The sequence below is a fragment of the Apium graveolens genome, chromosome 10 (genome assembly GCF_009905375.1).
Source record: "Apium graveolens cultivar Ventura chromosome 10, ASM990537v1, whole genome shotgun sequence".
NCBI classification, from domain to species: Eukaryota; Viridiplantae; Streptophyta; class Magnoliopsida; order Apiales; family Apiaceae; genus Apium; species Apium graveolens.
Window position 1 is genome coordinate 98099077 of NC_133656.1, and position 14827 is coordinate 98113903.

The 14827-nt window shown below is 38.3% G+C and overlaps 1 protein-coding gene across 1 annotated transcript; it reads left to right on the top strand.

The window, feature by feature from the left end:
- The first annotated feature begins 1496 nt into the window (after positions 1 to 1496).
- Positions 1497 to 2381, top strand: LOC141690782 (protein VACUOLELESS GAMETOPHYTES-like). Its single transcript, XM_074495555.1, has one exon. It carries the CDS (start codon positions 1497 to 1499, stop codon positions 2379 to 2381), a length of 885 nt encoding a protein of 294 aa, XP_074351656.1.
- The last annotated feature ends 12446 nt before the right edge of the window (positions 2382 to 14827 follow it).

The window sequence follows — 14827 nt, forward strand, 5'->3', positions numbered from 1 at the left end:
ATTGACACACTTTTGCTCCCAATTTGGATTGCAAGTGTGTCTGTTGTATAATTTTTTATTTGGATGGTAGTTGACCTTTTCTGCTTAATATCATATCACTTCCACTCACAACTAACAACACACACCCACTTGATCTTGTCTGATAAGTTCTTTCTCAATCTGATAGGCATTTGGTGAACAATGACATGCTTCCTTATAGTTGATAATTGAGGTTTTGGGATTAGTGGTATTTATTTTAATTACCAATTTGGGATTTGGGGATTAGGGGTATTTATTTTAATTACCAAGTTTACCCCTGTCAATACTAACGTTAATGGTAATTTTGGATGGCAAATGGCTAAAGGGGTGCAAACTGAACATATACTTAAAATTTGGAGTGCAAATTGTCAACAAACATAATTTGGGACCATAGTGATAAAACACCCAAAGATATTGGGTGCAAACTGCTATTTACTCCTGAAAATACTAATATAATCATTTTAATATGGTAACTGTAATCACGTGTTATTAACTAGTATGTATAACGTGTAATTTTGATTTTCAGTTCGGAAAAGCACAGGATGGTTCGGTACTATATTGGTTAGATGTGTTGATTAAAGACCAAAACCGTCTCATATCTTCAACTCCTGTAAATTTCAGTCTAGACAGTTGTGTAAAGACAAAGCAATTTTTGACTTGGGGAACTTACGGTTTGGTAATTCAGACGGTTCAGTAATCTCCGAGACCAGCACTCGACTCTATGCATAACACTCTATTTATGTGCATCGAAAACGTGACTGATGAAGTTTTTAAATAGAATTGTGGGTTCAATTTCCCTCGTGTTTTATCAAATTCAGTCATATTGTGAGTATGTAAATTTTACTTCTCTTTTTTCTATAAGAAACACACATGCGCACACATTCTGTCATTATGCTAAGTTACCCTTCTACGTATAATTCAGGCACTTCTGCGGTAAATTTAACCCCGCCTTGAAGCAGTAAGACTGCATTTTCACTTCGATTCTTCTACGACAATTTCATTCTAGTTGGATTAGTAACAGGTTAACGTAAATATTATGAAGATTAACTCTATTCAGAGGATGGACATGAATGATTGACTAAGTTGTTTTCGTCGACTGTTGAGTCTTGGCACATATCGATATCATTACCACCACTTGCAAAATTTCAACTTGTATAATGTAGACAGTTAGTCGACTTGTAATGATACCAATAATATCTATGTCAATTCAAAGTTGTAAATGGTGAACGCACGACTTCTGTGCCCAATTCCTTTCACATTGTACCTTGGTTTTTCAATAAAATAAGTACTTAAACAAAAATATATCAACACAACAAAAAAGTCGACCCAAATTTCTTGTTTTTTAGTATTGTATTGGCATATAATTCACTAAATAGGGTAAGAAATGAACCTATAAATTCAAGGAAGTATGCAGCTGCCTAACCAGAAGTATCAAGTTCACAATCTAATTAAAACTTGAAAGAGTTCATTATTACATCATGGAGCACAAGCATTTCAGCCACCCTCATGGCCTTGCTTTCCATCAGAAGAAACTTAAATCTGAAAAAGTTTGTTCTGGTTGCAAGTTCCCTTGCTACGAACAAACGTACGTGTGCTGGGAATGCAATTTCTTTCTTCATGAACAATGTTTTCGTGCTACTAGATCTATTGATCACCCATCTCATCCAGCTCACCCTTTGAACCTTATCCCTTACCCAACTTATCCTGGTGGTCGCTTTTATTGCGATTCTTGTAGCCAACCAGGGTCCGGATTCTCATTCAGCTGCTCAAAATGTGACTATGATCTTCATCTTCATTGTTCAAAAATTAATGTCGTATCATCCACCAGTTCTATTCCTAATCCATCTCAATCACCGCTGAAACAAATTAATCACAAGTCTCACCCCAAGCACGTCCTTCACCTTTTACCTTCTCCTCCTTATACCCAAGGTGAATACATTTGCAGTGCTTGTGGTGAAGATGGTAATGCCTCCGTTTATAACTGCAGTATTTGTGAGTTTGATCTTCATGAAAAATGTGAAGCTTTGCCTGAAACAATGAAGCGCAAGGATCATGAACACCAGCTTATTCTCCTTTACTCTGTTGACCAAGCTCTGACTACAGCTGATTCTGAATTCACCTGCGATGTTTGTTTTCGAATTATTGCTAATAACTTATGGATGTATTATTGTAAAGAATGTGACTTCGGGACTCATGTTAACTGTGTGATGGCAAAAGCACGGTCACAAATGGAGGTGGTGCTTGAACAAAACCTTGCGGCTCAAGTGGAATTGGTGAAAATTCAGAATGCGGTAAGTTTGAGCACTGCTCGTGCAAATATCATAAGTTCATTCTATGGTGGTCACATGCGTCGCTATTATTAAACTTCAAAAACAGACAAACTTTATGTTTTCCTTTGTGTCTTTAAATCCTTTGAAATAATTTCAGATTTGTTGTAACATCCGTGAATATAAGAAAAGATGATCATTATCTTCGTTTGTTACAAAGAGATGGGGGCAAGTTCATCTTAATATGTTGTATTGCAGGAAGAATGACATTTTTGAGAAGTCATGCTTTCATTTCATTCTTGTTTTAATATTCTTGTATTCGCATTGAGAAGGTCTTAATGTCGTACAATATATGGTTTTAGATATGATTATATGTTAAAGGACATGAACATTTAATCCAGATTTGAATTATACTATGTTGAATCTCAGACGATAAAGTTCTTAGAAATGTGGAAATAGTAATACAAGACCCCGGACTATAATCCAGATATAAGACCTCCGAACTCATATCTTGGTTTCATTGTTTTGTAACAATATTGTTTATAGAATGGTATTATTTGATGTTGGAATAGTAATATAAGACCCGAAAAGTGTCTTCATTTAAAACCTTAATATAAAGATCCTCCTTAATATAAGATCTTCCTTAATATAAGATCTGTAAAAGGTCTTCCTCTGACATTTGATATTTGTCGGTAATAGGTACGTTTGTAAGTATTTACTATGAATTCGTATTTCTAGAAGTAATGTTGAGAAGTCATTCTTTGCCGGTTCATTCATCATCACATTTTGAACAGGTAGTTTACCTTATATCTACTGTTGTTTGACAGCTTGTTATTCCCAAACAATCTAGACAAGAATTACAGGGGGATGAATGAAATTATGGCTTCTTTTTAGATTTCAAGAACAGTTCTTCTACAAATAAATAACTGTGTTTGATTTTGTAATAGTGCGGAATAAAAGTAAAATAGAGATCAAATTACAAAGCATTTTAATTCAAGTATTTAAAAACTTTCTGGTGGATTGAACTTTTCACCAGAGATATATATTAAGTAGAGAACTTTGTGTTAGAAAATGTACACAGCTGCTTACAAGTTGAATCTACAAAATCCAGAGAAATTCTTTACAAATTCTGCCTTATCTATTTCTCTAGAAATTGCTTGCTAACGTGGATACTATTCAATTTGCTACACTTGGTTTATATATTACCAAGTTACATGATAAGAAGACAAACAAATAAGACAAATTATTTCTAGTCCAACTTCATGCTTCTTCACTTCTCTTTCCAGCATCTTTGAATATCTTCAATTTAGCATGGAAATGGAAATGCTTCTTTGTTCTCTAAAACCTGAATTAGGCTGCCACATTCCATTTGCATACAACCAACGCATGTGACTATCAAGTCACTATCACTGTTTTTTTTTGAATTTGATCATCCGTTGAAACTCAGATTGATCATCTATTAGGACGAAAACACGCGCTAATATTCACGCAAGTATACGCGATCGCAAGTAATATAGAATCAATTCTAGTTCGTTCCCACAGAGACTGGTTTAGGTTAATTTCAATCAATGCACTTATGCAACAATGGTATGGTTATTATTCAATGCTAAGACGATTAACAAATTGAGATTGTTTATAACTAAGATTATTAACTAACATGCAATTAACTACGAGAATTAAAAGGTTGATTTAATTATATAACACAAACATGGGATTCTAACATCATTACTACTTCATTCAATAGCCTTTTTTGTTCTTAACCTTAGCATGCAATGGTGATGATACTAATCAGATAACACGAAACTAGTAAACGCCAACTTTCGTTGTACGAATACGCTACTACCAGACATCCATAAAAGAGATAGAAGTTGAATAGACACCAATTATATTGAGACCCTCTATGTCTATAGAATTTGACAACATAACGGTTTAATACACAAGTTATCTATCATGATTACATAGTGCAAGTAAGATGGTTAAAATTACCTACGAATCATGCATATCAAATACATGAACTTATGCTAGCATGGCAAGTTCTAAACCCCTATATTAACTTTCGCTTCAATAGAGATTAACACGCTATCTTATAAGTTTGCGACGCTCATAAGACGAATAAGCACAACCAATACTAGGATATCATAAAATCACCACACACTAAGGTATTGAAACAAATTAACTAAAAAAATCCATAAGTAAATCTGCTAGAACCCCACGATAACGATTAGCCCATAATCGGACTCATCATCAACGTGGGTTCCGATGAAAGCATGGTATAATAAACGTAGTCTTTAGATTGAATACATAATAAACCAAGTACGCCACAAGAGTATAGGTTCAACAAACAAGAAATGAGCATCCAAGATTACAACTTAGAACAAATAATCACAAGAATAAACTAGGTCTTCTTCGCCTTCATTGAATTGTGCTATAGGTCTTCTCGTCGATCTCTCCTTAAGCTCTGTTATGTATCCTCTCTTGAAAAACAATCTTAAGTTGTCATCATATAACAGCCCATATAGATTAGAAGCCCAGAAATCAGATGTGTAAGAGAATCAGGATTCTTTCATCCCGACCTGGCACGGCTGCGCGCTTCACCAGCGCGGGCGCGCTGACCTTTTGTACTTCTGGCACGGTCGCACGCTAGCCCAGCGCGGGCACGCCGTCCTTTTGGAAAAACTTCTGATTTTGCTTCTCTTTAATTGCTGGTTCTTAACGGTATTTGCATAAGCGATCTTTATGACACCTTTCAAACACCATTTTAGCATCAAAGCGATGCTAAATCACCTGAATTCCTGATATATGCCTGAAATACAAAAACACTACAAAACACATCAAAAACACAAACAACTTGAGTACAAAACACCAATTCAAGCCTTTATAGGACGTTCTAAGTGGACATAAATGCCACTTAACACACCCCCAAACTTGGACCGATGTTTGTCCTCAAGCATAAACAGACTCAAAGAACAAGAAATAAAAATGCATGAATGCAAACTATATGAATGCAACGATCCCCATAGAATAACTTAACCAACCAACAAGCAACATCTCCAGAAATACAGTTATTCGCAAAAGTTCAATTAAATCTCACAAATCAATTCACAAACCAGAAGTGTGCGTGTGTGCAAGTGCTTAACAGATATACTATCTCCACTAGATCAATAATCATGACTCACTACTCATCAAGGCAATCACAAGGTTATAAATAGAATAAAAGCTAAACTCAAAATGACTGACGACACTTCAATTCTTATATCAGAGTTAAACATGGATTCATGCTTTTATTGCTAACACATAAACAACACAAATATGTTTATTTGACCGTGCAATGAGTGAGGTCCACAAAAGACTTATACAATAATACCCATGTAACGATCGTTAGGTTAGTGGATCCCAGACTATAAAAGCCTTAGGTCACTAGGCATAAAGTCCCCTAAGAACTTAATAACTCGAGTATTAAAGAGCCCACTCGTGATCAATTATGCATAACACATATTTTTCTTTTTTTTTGCTTTTTTTCATGATTTATGAACGAGTGCGTTTCGCTCCATCTCGTTCAACCCTAGACTACTCATATAAAATGAGCCGGCTACTAGCCATTTGACATCTAGCCACAATAACTAGCAATGAAATCCAATTTTTTTTTCCAATTTTTAAATATCCATGTTATTTTATCATTAAGAGAATATCCTAAATTCTAAATATAAACATGTGATTAAACCTCGACAAACAAAGAAAACATGATCATGATCTAGCACTCAAGCAATCTATAAGACTTACTAAAATTTATTGCGTCTAGCATGCAAATCAACTCGATAAGACTTAACATTCCTAAATACGACATCACTACACTAGCATTAATATCACAAATCAATCGGGAAAAGCAAACTTAAGGGATCATGTTATAATGCAAATGCATGAACTATATGCAATAACTATCATGCAAAATAAAATAATAAAAAAAACTACTACATGGCAAATATGCACTATATGAACTTAACTATCATGAATATGCAAACTATATGAGACTCACACATAACATATATTTCTTAACTACTACCCCCAAACTTGAAATATTCACTGTCCTCGGTGAAGGTAATAGAAAGAAATCAGGCATACCTACTCAGAATCAGGGTCATCACCCTCATGGGGTGGTGTGTCAGAAGTGTCTGGACGCAGGTACACAGAGTCCTCACCGAATAATGGCCACTGGATATCAACTCATGTGGCTTTGAATGCAGTCCCCAACACCTGGGTGAGGTCCTGTGCAAACCGACTATGGATGTCATGCATCGCATCCTCCTCATCAAGCGCCTATACTGCGCTAAACTCAAACCATCACTGCCTTGTGCTTCCTCCTACTGTTGCTGCTGTTGTGACCGCGAAGGACCAGCCTCACCCAATTCAGCTCTCCAAGCTGCTCTGCTCGCCTGAGTCGTCCCACTAGCATATACCTGAGGTGCTGGACGTCCACCTGGAAAATGGTCATAAGAATAGCCAAGCCCCTTCAGATCAGGCTTACCACCGTACCACTCCTGCATACTCAACAACGTCAAACTATCAATCGGGGCACTCGGAAGCTGCAGCTGCTCGTGTGTGGGCCAATGAACTCCAACCGCCACACATAGCTTTGTCACAATGGATGCATAGGGTATAGAACCCGTAGTACTCCCACGAAGAAACCTTAAAATACCCTGATGAATCACCATTCCAAGATCCACATAGTCCCCCTGAAGAATCCCCCACAATAACCGTGCACGCTCCACAGTAACATCATGCACGTGAGAAGATGGCATGATGTTGGCACAAATAAAGGAATTCCATGCACGTGCAAACCTGTTCATGCACGAGGCAGGGAAAGTGGCATACTCGTTCGTGCCCTTCTTGAACTTCCAGTGAGTCTCAGGCACACACAGTGTAGCAACGATAAAATCCAAGTTAAAATCATCCCCTGTCTTCTCGTTCCAGTTATCCTGATCTGGCCTTCTCTCGGGCTGCTTAATCACCCTCCGAATCGTCTCAGCACTATACTCTACAATCAACCCCCTCACCATAGAAAATTCGTTCTTCTCCGCCTTTGCATTCGCGTAGAACTCGCGAACCACACTCATAGGTACAGCAGCGGGTGCCTCACAAAAAGCAATCCAACCCATCTCCACAATCATCTCCAATAATTTACCATCCCTCTTTGATGGCAGAAAACCTCGCTTCTTGGTTATGGGCTTCGAAAGCAGCCTTGCATACTCCGCCTCAGCCCCCGGAGTTGAAAACCTAGGCCTCACACCACCCACACTCGAAGAATCAGTGCTGATGCAGCTAACTTGGGTTCGTTATCTTTTGGATGCCATTGAAAGTGAATAAGTTTGAGAAAATAGAAGTGTATAAGAGAGATTTGTGTTTGAGAATTTGAGGAAGTGATGGAGAAGTTTGTGTATAAGTGTGTGTATATATAGGAGATTAGGTGAGAATTAATTATGGAAAAGAAGTGGGAATTGATTATGAGAATAATGGGAGTAATGGGGTTGATTGAAATTGATTTGGAGAGGGAAATATGGGAGGTGGGAGAGTAAAATTCGGGTTTGAATTGATTTTGTATTAAACTCCCCGATTTTCTGTTTTTTTTTCTGCCTTTTTTTCGACTACAGGGATGTAGCACGGCCGCCCCGCCTGGCAGCGCGGGCGCGTCGTGTTACTGGAAAACCAGCGCGGCCGCCCCCGATACCAGCACGGGCGCGTGCACCTACTGGAAAATTAGCGCGGCCGCCCCGTATCTCAGCGCGGGCGCGCCGTGCTACTGTAGTTGACACTGGATTTTTTTCTTTTTTCTGATTTTTTTATGATTTTTCCTTGCTTTCTTCTTCCTATATCTACAAATGTACAACAAACTTGGGTTGCCTCCCATGAAGCGCTTGCTTTACGTCGTTAACTTGACGTAGAATCCCGAGATTAAGTGGACAATAGAACGGCACTAACCACCTCACGGTTTGCCGTATCCCCGTAATAATGCTTCAACCTCTGTCCATTCACCTTGAATGCTCGGCCTGGATCATTCTCAAAAATCTCCACTGCCCCATGTGGAAACACAGTTTTGATAACAAACGGCCCTGACCACCTCGACTTCAATTTTCCAGGAAAAAGACGGAGACGAGGGTTGAATAAAAGAACTTGTTACCCCGGAACAAATGCTTTGAGCACTAGACTCCTATCGTGCCACCTCTTGACTTTCTCCTTATACATTTTGTTATTCTCAAACGCTTGAAGCCGAAACTCGTCGAGTCCATTCAATTGAAGCATTCTTTTCTTACCAGCTTCATCCATATCAAGGTTCAACTTCTTCAAATCCCAATACGCTACTCGAGCTCCACAGGCAAATGACATCCCTTACCATAAACCAACTGAAACGGCCACATGCCAAGCGGAGTCTTGCATGTTGTTCTATACGCCCACACAGTTTCATCCAGCTGCAAAGACCAATCCTTCCTTGATGGACACATAATTTTCTCTAGAATACGTTGTATCTCCCTGTTAGACACCTCAGCTTGACCATTAGTTTGAGGATGGTAGGCTGTAGCAATGCGTCACATTATATCTCTACATCATAGCAGTGTACTTGAGATTGCAGAAATGGGATCCCTCGTCACTGATTATGACTCTTGGAGTCCCAAACCTTGTGAATATCTGCTTATAAAGAAAAGTAAGCACTACCTTCGCATCATTTGTCGACAAAGCCTTGACTTCGACCCATTTCAAAATATAATCAACCACCAACAAGATATATTGATTATTGCAAGATGAGACAAATGGCCTCATGAAGTCATTTCCCCAAACATAAAAGACTTCAACCTCGAGAAGCACATTAAAAGGCATCTCATCCCTCTTAAACATATTACCCACACGCTGGCATCGATCACACTTCAAAACAAATTGATGCGCATCCTTAAACAATGTAGGCCAGAAAAATCCCGCTTGAAGGATACGAGCTGCCTTTTTTCTCCACCATAGTGGCCTCCATAAGCAGTCGAATGGCAATCTCGCAAGATCCCCCTTGTTTCACTGTATGGAATACATCTCCTGATAATTTGGTCAGCTCCTTGCCTAAACAAGAATGGCTCATCCCACATGTACCACTTCACCTCGTGAAGAAACTTCTTCCTTTGAGCAGAAGATAAGTCTTGAGGCATAATATTGCTCACAAGGTAGTTCACAATGTCTGTGAACCACGGTTCTTCCTCTTGTACCCCAAACAACTGCTCATCGGGAAAAGACTCATTTATCAATGTCTTATCCTATGAAGTTACACTTGGATCTTCTAAACGAGAGAGATGATCAGCGACTTGATTCTCAGTACCCTTTCTGTCCTTGATCTCCAACTCAAATTCCTGAAGTTAAAAAACCCATCGAATCAGTCTAGGCTTCAAGTCCTTCTTCGAGACGAGAGAGCGAATTGCAGCGTGATCAGTGAAAACTATCACCTTCGTCCCAAGCAAATAAGATCGAAACTTCTCAAAACCGTAGATAATGGCTAAGAGTTCTTTTAAGCAGTAGTATAATTCAGTTGAGCACCATTGAGGGTCTTACTAGCATAGTAGACCACATGAAATACGTTGTTCTTTCTCTGCCCAAGAACTGCTCCAACTGCATAGTCACTTGCATCACACATAATCTCAAAAGGTTCATCCCAATTAGGTGTAGTTATGACCGGTTCCATGATCAAACTCTTCTTTAAGATCTCAAAAGCAGCAAGGCACTCATCATCAAACTTGAAAGGGACATCTTTCTCTAGAAGATTGCACAAGGGTTTAGAGATTTTTGAGAAGTCCTTGATGAACCTCATATAGATTCTCGCATGACCAAGAAAGCTGCGGACTCCCTTAACAGAAATTGGTTGAGGAAGGTTTTCGATAACCCCCACCTTGGCTTTGTCCACCTCAAGACCTTTACTAGAGACCTTGTGCCCAAGAATAATGCCCTGTCGTACCATAAAATGACATTTTTCCCAGTTGAGAACCAGATTGGTATCAACACACCTTTTAAGAACGACGCCAAAATTCTGCAAGAACTCGTCAAAAGAATCACCGAACACAGAGAAATTGTCCATGAACACCTCCACATTCTGACCAATCATGTCAGAGAAGATAGCCATCATGCATCTCTAAAATATGGCAGGTGCACCACACAACCCAAAAGAAACTCTTTTGAAGGCAAAAGTACCAACGGACAAGTGAATGTAGTATTTTCCTGATCTTCTGGAGCAATCCAAATCTGATTATAACCCGAATAGCCATCCAGGAGATAGTAGTACTCATGTTCAACCAATATGTCAAGCATCCGATCAATAAAAGGAAGAGGGAAGTGATCCTTCCTCGTGGCCTTGTTCAGCTTCCTGTAATCCATGCAAACTCTCCACCCCGTGACTGTCCGAGTAGGAATGAACTCCTTCTTTTCATTAACAACAACTATGATGCCTCCTTTCTTCAGCACACACTGAACTGGACTCACCCAAGAACTGTCAGAAATTGGATAGATGATCCCTGCATCTAGCCATTTGAGGATTTCTTTCTTCACAACTTCTTTCATGATCGGATTAAGCCTTCTCTGTTGCTCAATAATAGGCTTTCTACCTTCCTCTAGCAGAATTTTATGGATACAATAAGAAGGACTAATTCCCTTGATATCTACTATATTTCATCCAATTGTCGACTTGAACTCTCTCAGAATTCTTAAGAGCTTTTACTCATCACTACCTGAAAGGTCAGATGCAATAATAACAGGAAAAGTAGATGCATCACCTAAGAAAACATACCTTAAGTGTTCAGGCAATGGTTTAAGCTCAAGTGTAGGAGCTTCCTTAATAGATGGCTTGAGGTGCTTTGGAGATTTGTTCAACTCCTCCAATCCAAGAGATTCAAAAGGCATATCTAGACTTCGCATCCAAGGAGAAGCATTCAAATACTGCAACTGTTCATCTCCTTCATCATCTTCACTATCTAAATTCCCCAACAAGGCCTTCTCTAAGGCATCAGACCTTAGCATTTGATCAAGTTCTAAAGTAACCACAGAATCGACCAACTCCATTTTTAAGCACTTCTCATTTTCAGTCGTGAATTTCATGGCATTAGAAATATTGAACGTCACATCCTGATCCAGCACTCGCATAGTAAGCTCACCATTTTGCACATCAATCAAGGTTCGGCCAGTAGCCAAGAATGGTCTTTCCAAGATTATGGGAATCTTCTTATCCTCCTCGAAATCAAGAATTGCAAAATTAGCAGGAAATATGAGTTTATCCACCTTGACCAAGACATCCTCCACAATGCCTCGTGGATATGTAATAGAACGATCGGCCAACTGCAAGGTCATATAAGTAGGCTTTGGATCAGGTAAGTCCAACTTTTTGAAGATTGGCAAGGGCATCAGATTGATGCTAGCTCCCAAGTCACATAAGCATTTGTCAAATGACACTTTTCCAATGGTACAAGGAATAATGAAGCTTCCAGGATCTTTAAGTTTCGAAGGCAACTTCTATTACAGCACAACATTGCATTCCTCAGTAAGAGCAACTATCTCTAAGTCATCAAGCTTCACTTTCCGAGAGAGAATATCTTTCATAAACTTCGCATAATTAGGCATCTGTTCAAGAGCTTCAGCGAAAGAGCTTATCCAGCTTTTTCTTCTACAGCCTCTTAGGAAAAGGAGGTGGAGGATAGATCTGTCTCTCCCCTTTATTACCTTCAGGAGGAGTGTGTTCCACAGTAGTCTTCCTTGGTTCCACTTCTGCTTCCTTCTGCACTTCTTCTTCAGCCACAACTTCTTCTTCCAAAACTTGAGATTTTTCGGGATTTGCAACCTTCCCAGACATCAATGTAATTGCCTTAACCTGCTCCTTAGCATCCTTCTTTCCTGGAACTTCAGTGTCACTAGGGAGTGTACCAGGTTGACAATTTAGCAAAGCATTGGCAATTTGCCCAATTTGATTCTCCAAGGTCTTGATAGACACCGCTTGGCTCTTGCACATGAGCCTCAACTCCTCTAATTCGGATTTTTCATTAGATTGTTGCAGCTGGAGTTGTTGTCTTGGTGCATATTGCGGTTGCTGAAAACCAGGAGGGTTGTATTGCTTTGCTGCATACTGCTGATAAGGATGCTGAACCGCATTCTGAGTATTGCTCTAGCTGAAGTTAGGATGATTGCTCCAGATTTGAATTATACTATGTTGAATCTCAGATGATAAATTCTTAGAAATGTGGAAATAGTAATATAAGACCCCAGACTATAATCCAGATATAAGACCTCCAAACTCATATCTTGGTTTCATTGTTTTGTAACAATATTGTTTCTGGAATGGTATTATTTGATGTTGGAATAGTAATATAAGACCCCATAAAGTGTCTTCCTTTAAAACCTTAATATAAATATCCTCCTTAATATAAAGATCCTCGAAAGGGTCTTCCTCTGACATTTGATATTTGTCGGTAGTAGGTATATATGTATGTATTTAGTATGAATTCGTATTTCCAGAAGTAATGTTGAGAAGTCATTCTTTACAAGTTCATTAATCATCACATTTTGAACAGGTAGTTTACCCTATCTCTACTGCTGTTTGACAGCTTGTTATTCCCAAACAATCTAGACAAGAATTACAGAAGGGGGGGTTGAATGGAATTCTGGCTTCTTTTTAGATTTCAAAAACAGTTCTTCAACAAATAAATAACCGTGTTTGATTTTGTAATAGTGCGGAATGAAAGTAAAATAGAAATCAAATCACAAAGCATATAAATACAAGTATTTAAAAACTTTCCGGTGGATTGAACTTTTCCACCAGAGATATATATTAAGTATAGAACTCTGTGTTACAATATGTACACAGCTGCTTACAAGTTGAATCCACAAAATGCAGAGAAATTCTTTACAAATTATGCCTTATCTATTTCTCTAGAAATTGTTTGCTAACTTGGATACTATTCAACTTGCTACACTTGGTATATATATTACCAAGTTACATGATAAGAAGACAAACAAATAAGACAAATTATTTCTAGTCTAACTTCATGCTTCTTCACTTCTCTTTCCAGCATCTTTGAATATCTTCAATTTAGCATGAAAATGGAAATGCTTCTTTGTTCTTTAAAACCTGAATTAGGCTGCCACATTCCATTTGCATACGACCAATGCATGTGACTGTCAAGTCACTATCACTGCTTTTTTTTGAATTTGATCATCCGTTGAAACTCAGATTGATCATCTGTTAAGACGAAAACACGTGCTAATATTCACGCAAGTATACACGATCGCAAGTAATATAGAATCAATTCTAGTTCATTCCCACAGAGACTGGTTTAGGTTAATTTCAATCAATGCACTTATGCAACAATGGTATGGTTATTATTTAATGCTAAGACGATTAACAAATTGAGATTGTTTATAACTAAGATTATTAACTAATATGCAATTAACTACGAGAATTAAAAGGTCGATTTAATTATATAACCCAAACATGGGATTCTAACTTCATTACTACTTAATTCAAAAGCCTTTTACGTTCTTAACCTTAGCATGCAATGGTGATCATACTAATCAGATAACACGAAACTAGTAAATGCCAACTTTCATTGTACGAATACGCTACTACCAGACATCCACAAAAGAGATAGAAGCTGAATAGACACCAATTATATTGAGACCTTATATGTCTATAGAATTTGACAACATAACGGTTTAATGCGCAAGTTATCTATCATGATTACATAGGGAAAGTAAGATGGTTAAAATTACCTACGAATCATGCATATCAAATATATGAGCCTATGTTAGCATGGTATGTTCTAAACCCCTATATTAACTTTCGCTTCAATAGAGATTAACACGCTATCTTATAAGTTCACGATGCTCATAAGACGAATAAGCACAACCAATACTAGGATATCATACAATCACCACACACTAAGGTATTGAAACAAATTAACTAAAGAAATCCATAAGTAAATCCGCTAGAACCCCACGATAACGATTAGCCCATAATCGGACTCATCATCAATGTGGGTTCTGATGAAAGCATGGTATAATAAACATAGTCTTTATACTGAATAAATAATAAACCAAGTACGCCACAAGTGTATAGGTTCAATGAACAAGAAACGAGCATTCAATATTACAACTTAGAACAAAGAATCACAAGAATAAACTAGGTCTTCTTCGCCTTCATTGAATTATGCTATAGGTCTTCTCGTCGATCTCTCCTTAAGCTCTGTTATGTCTCCTCTCTTGAAAAATGATCTTAAGTTGTCATTATATAGCAGCCCATGCAGATTAGAAGCCCAGAAATCTGAATTATAAGAAAATCAGGATTCTTTCATCCCGACCTGGCACGGCCGCGCGCTTCACCAGCACGGGCGCGTTGACCTTCCGTACTTCTGGCGCGACCGTCCTTCTGGAAAAAATTCTGATTTTGCTTCTCTTTAATTCCTGGTTCTTAACGGTCTTTGCACAAATGATCTTCATGACACCTACTAAACACCATTTTAGCATCAAAGCGATGCTAAATC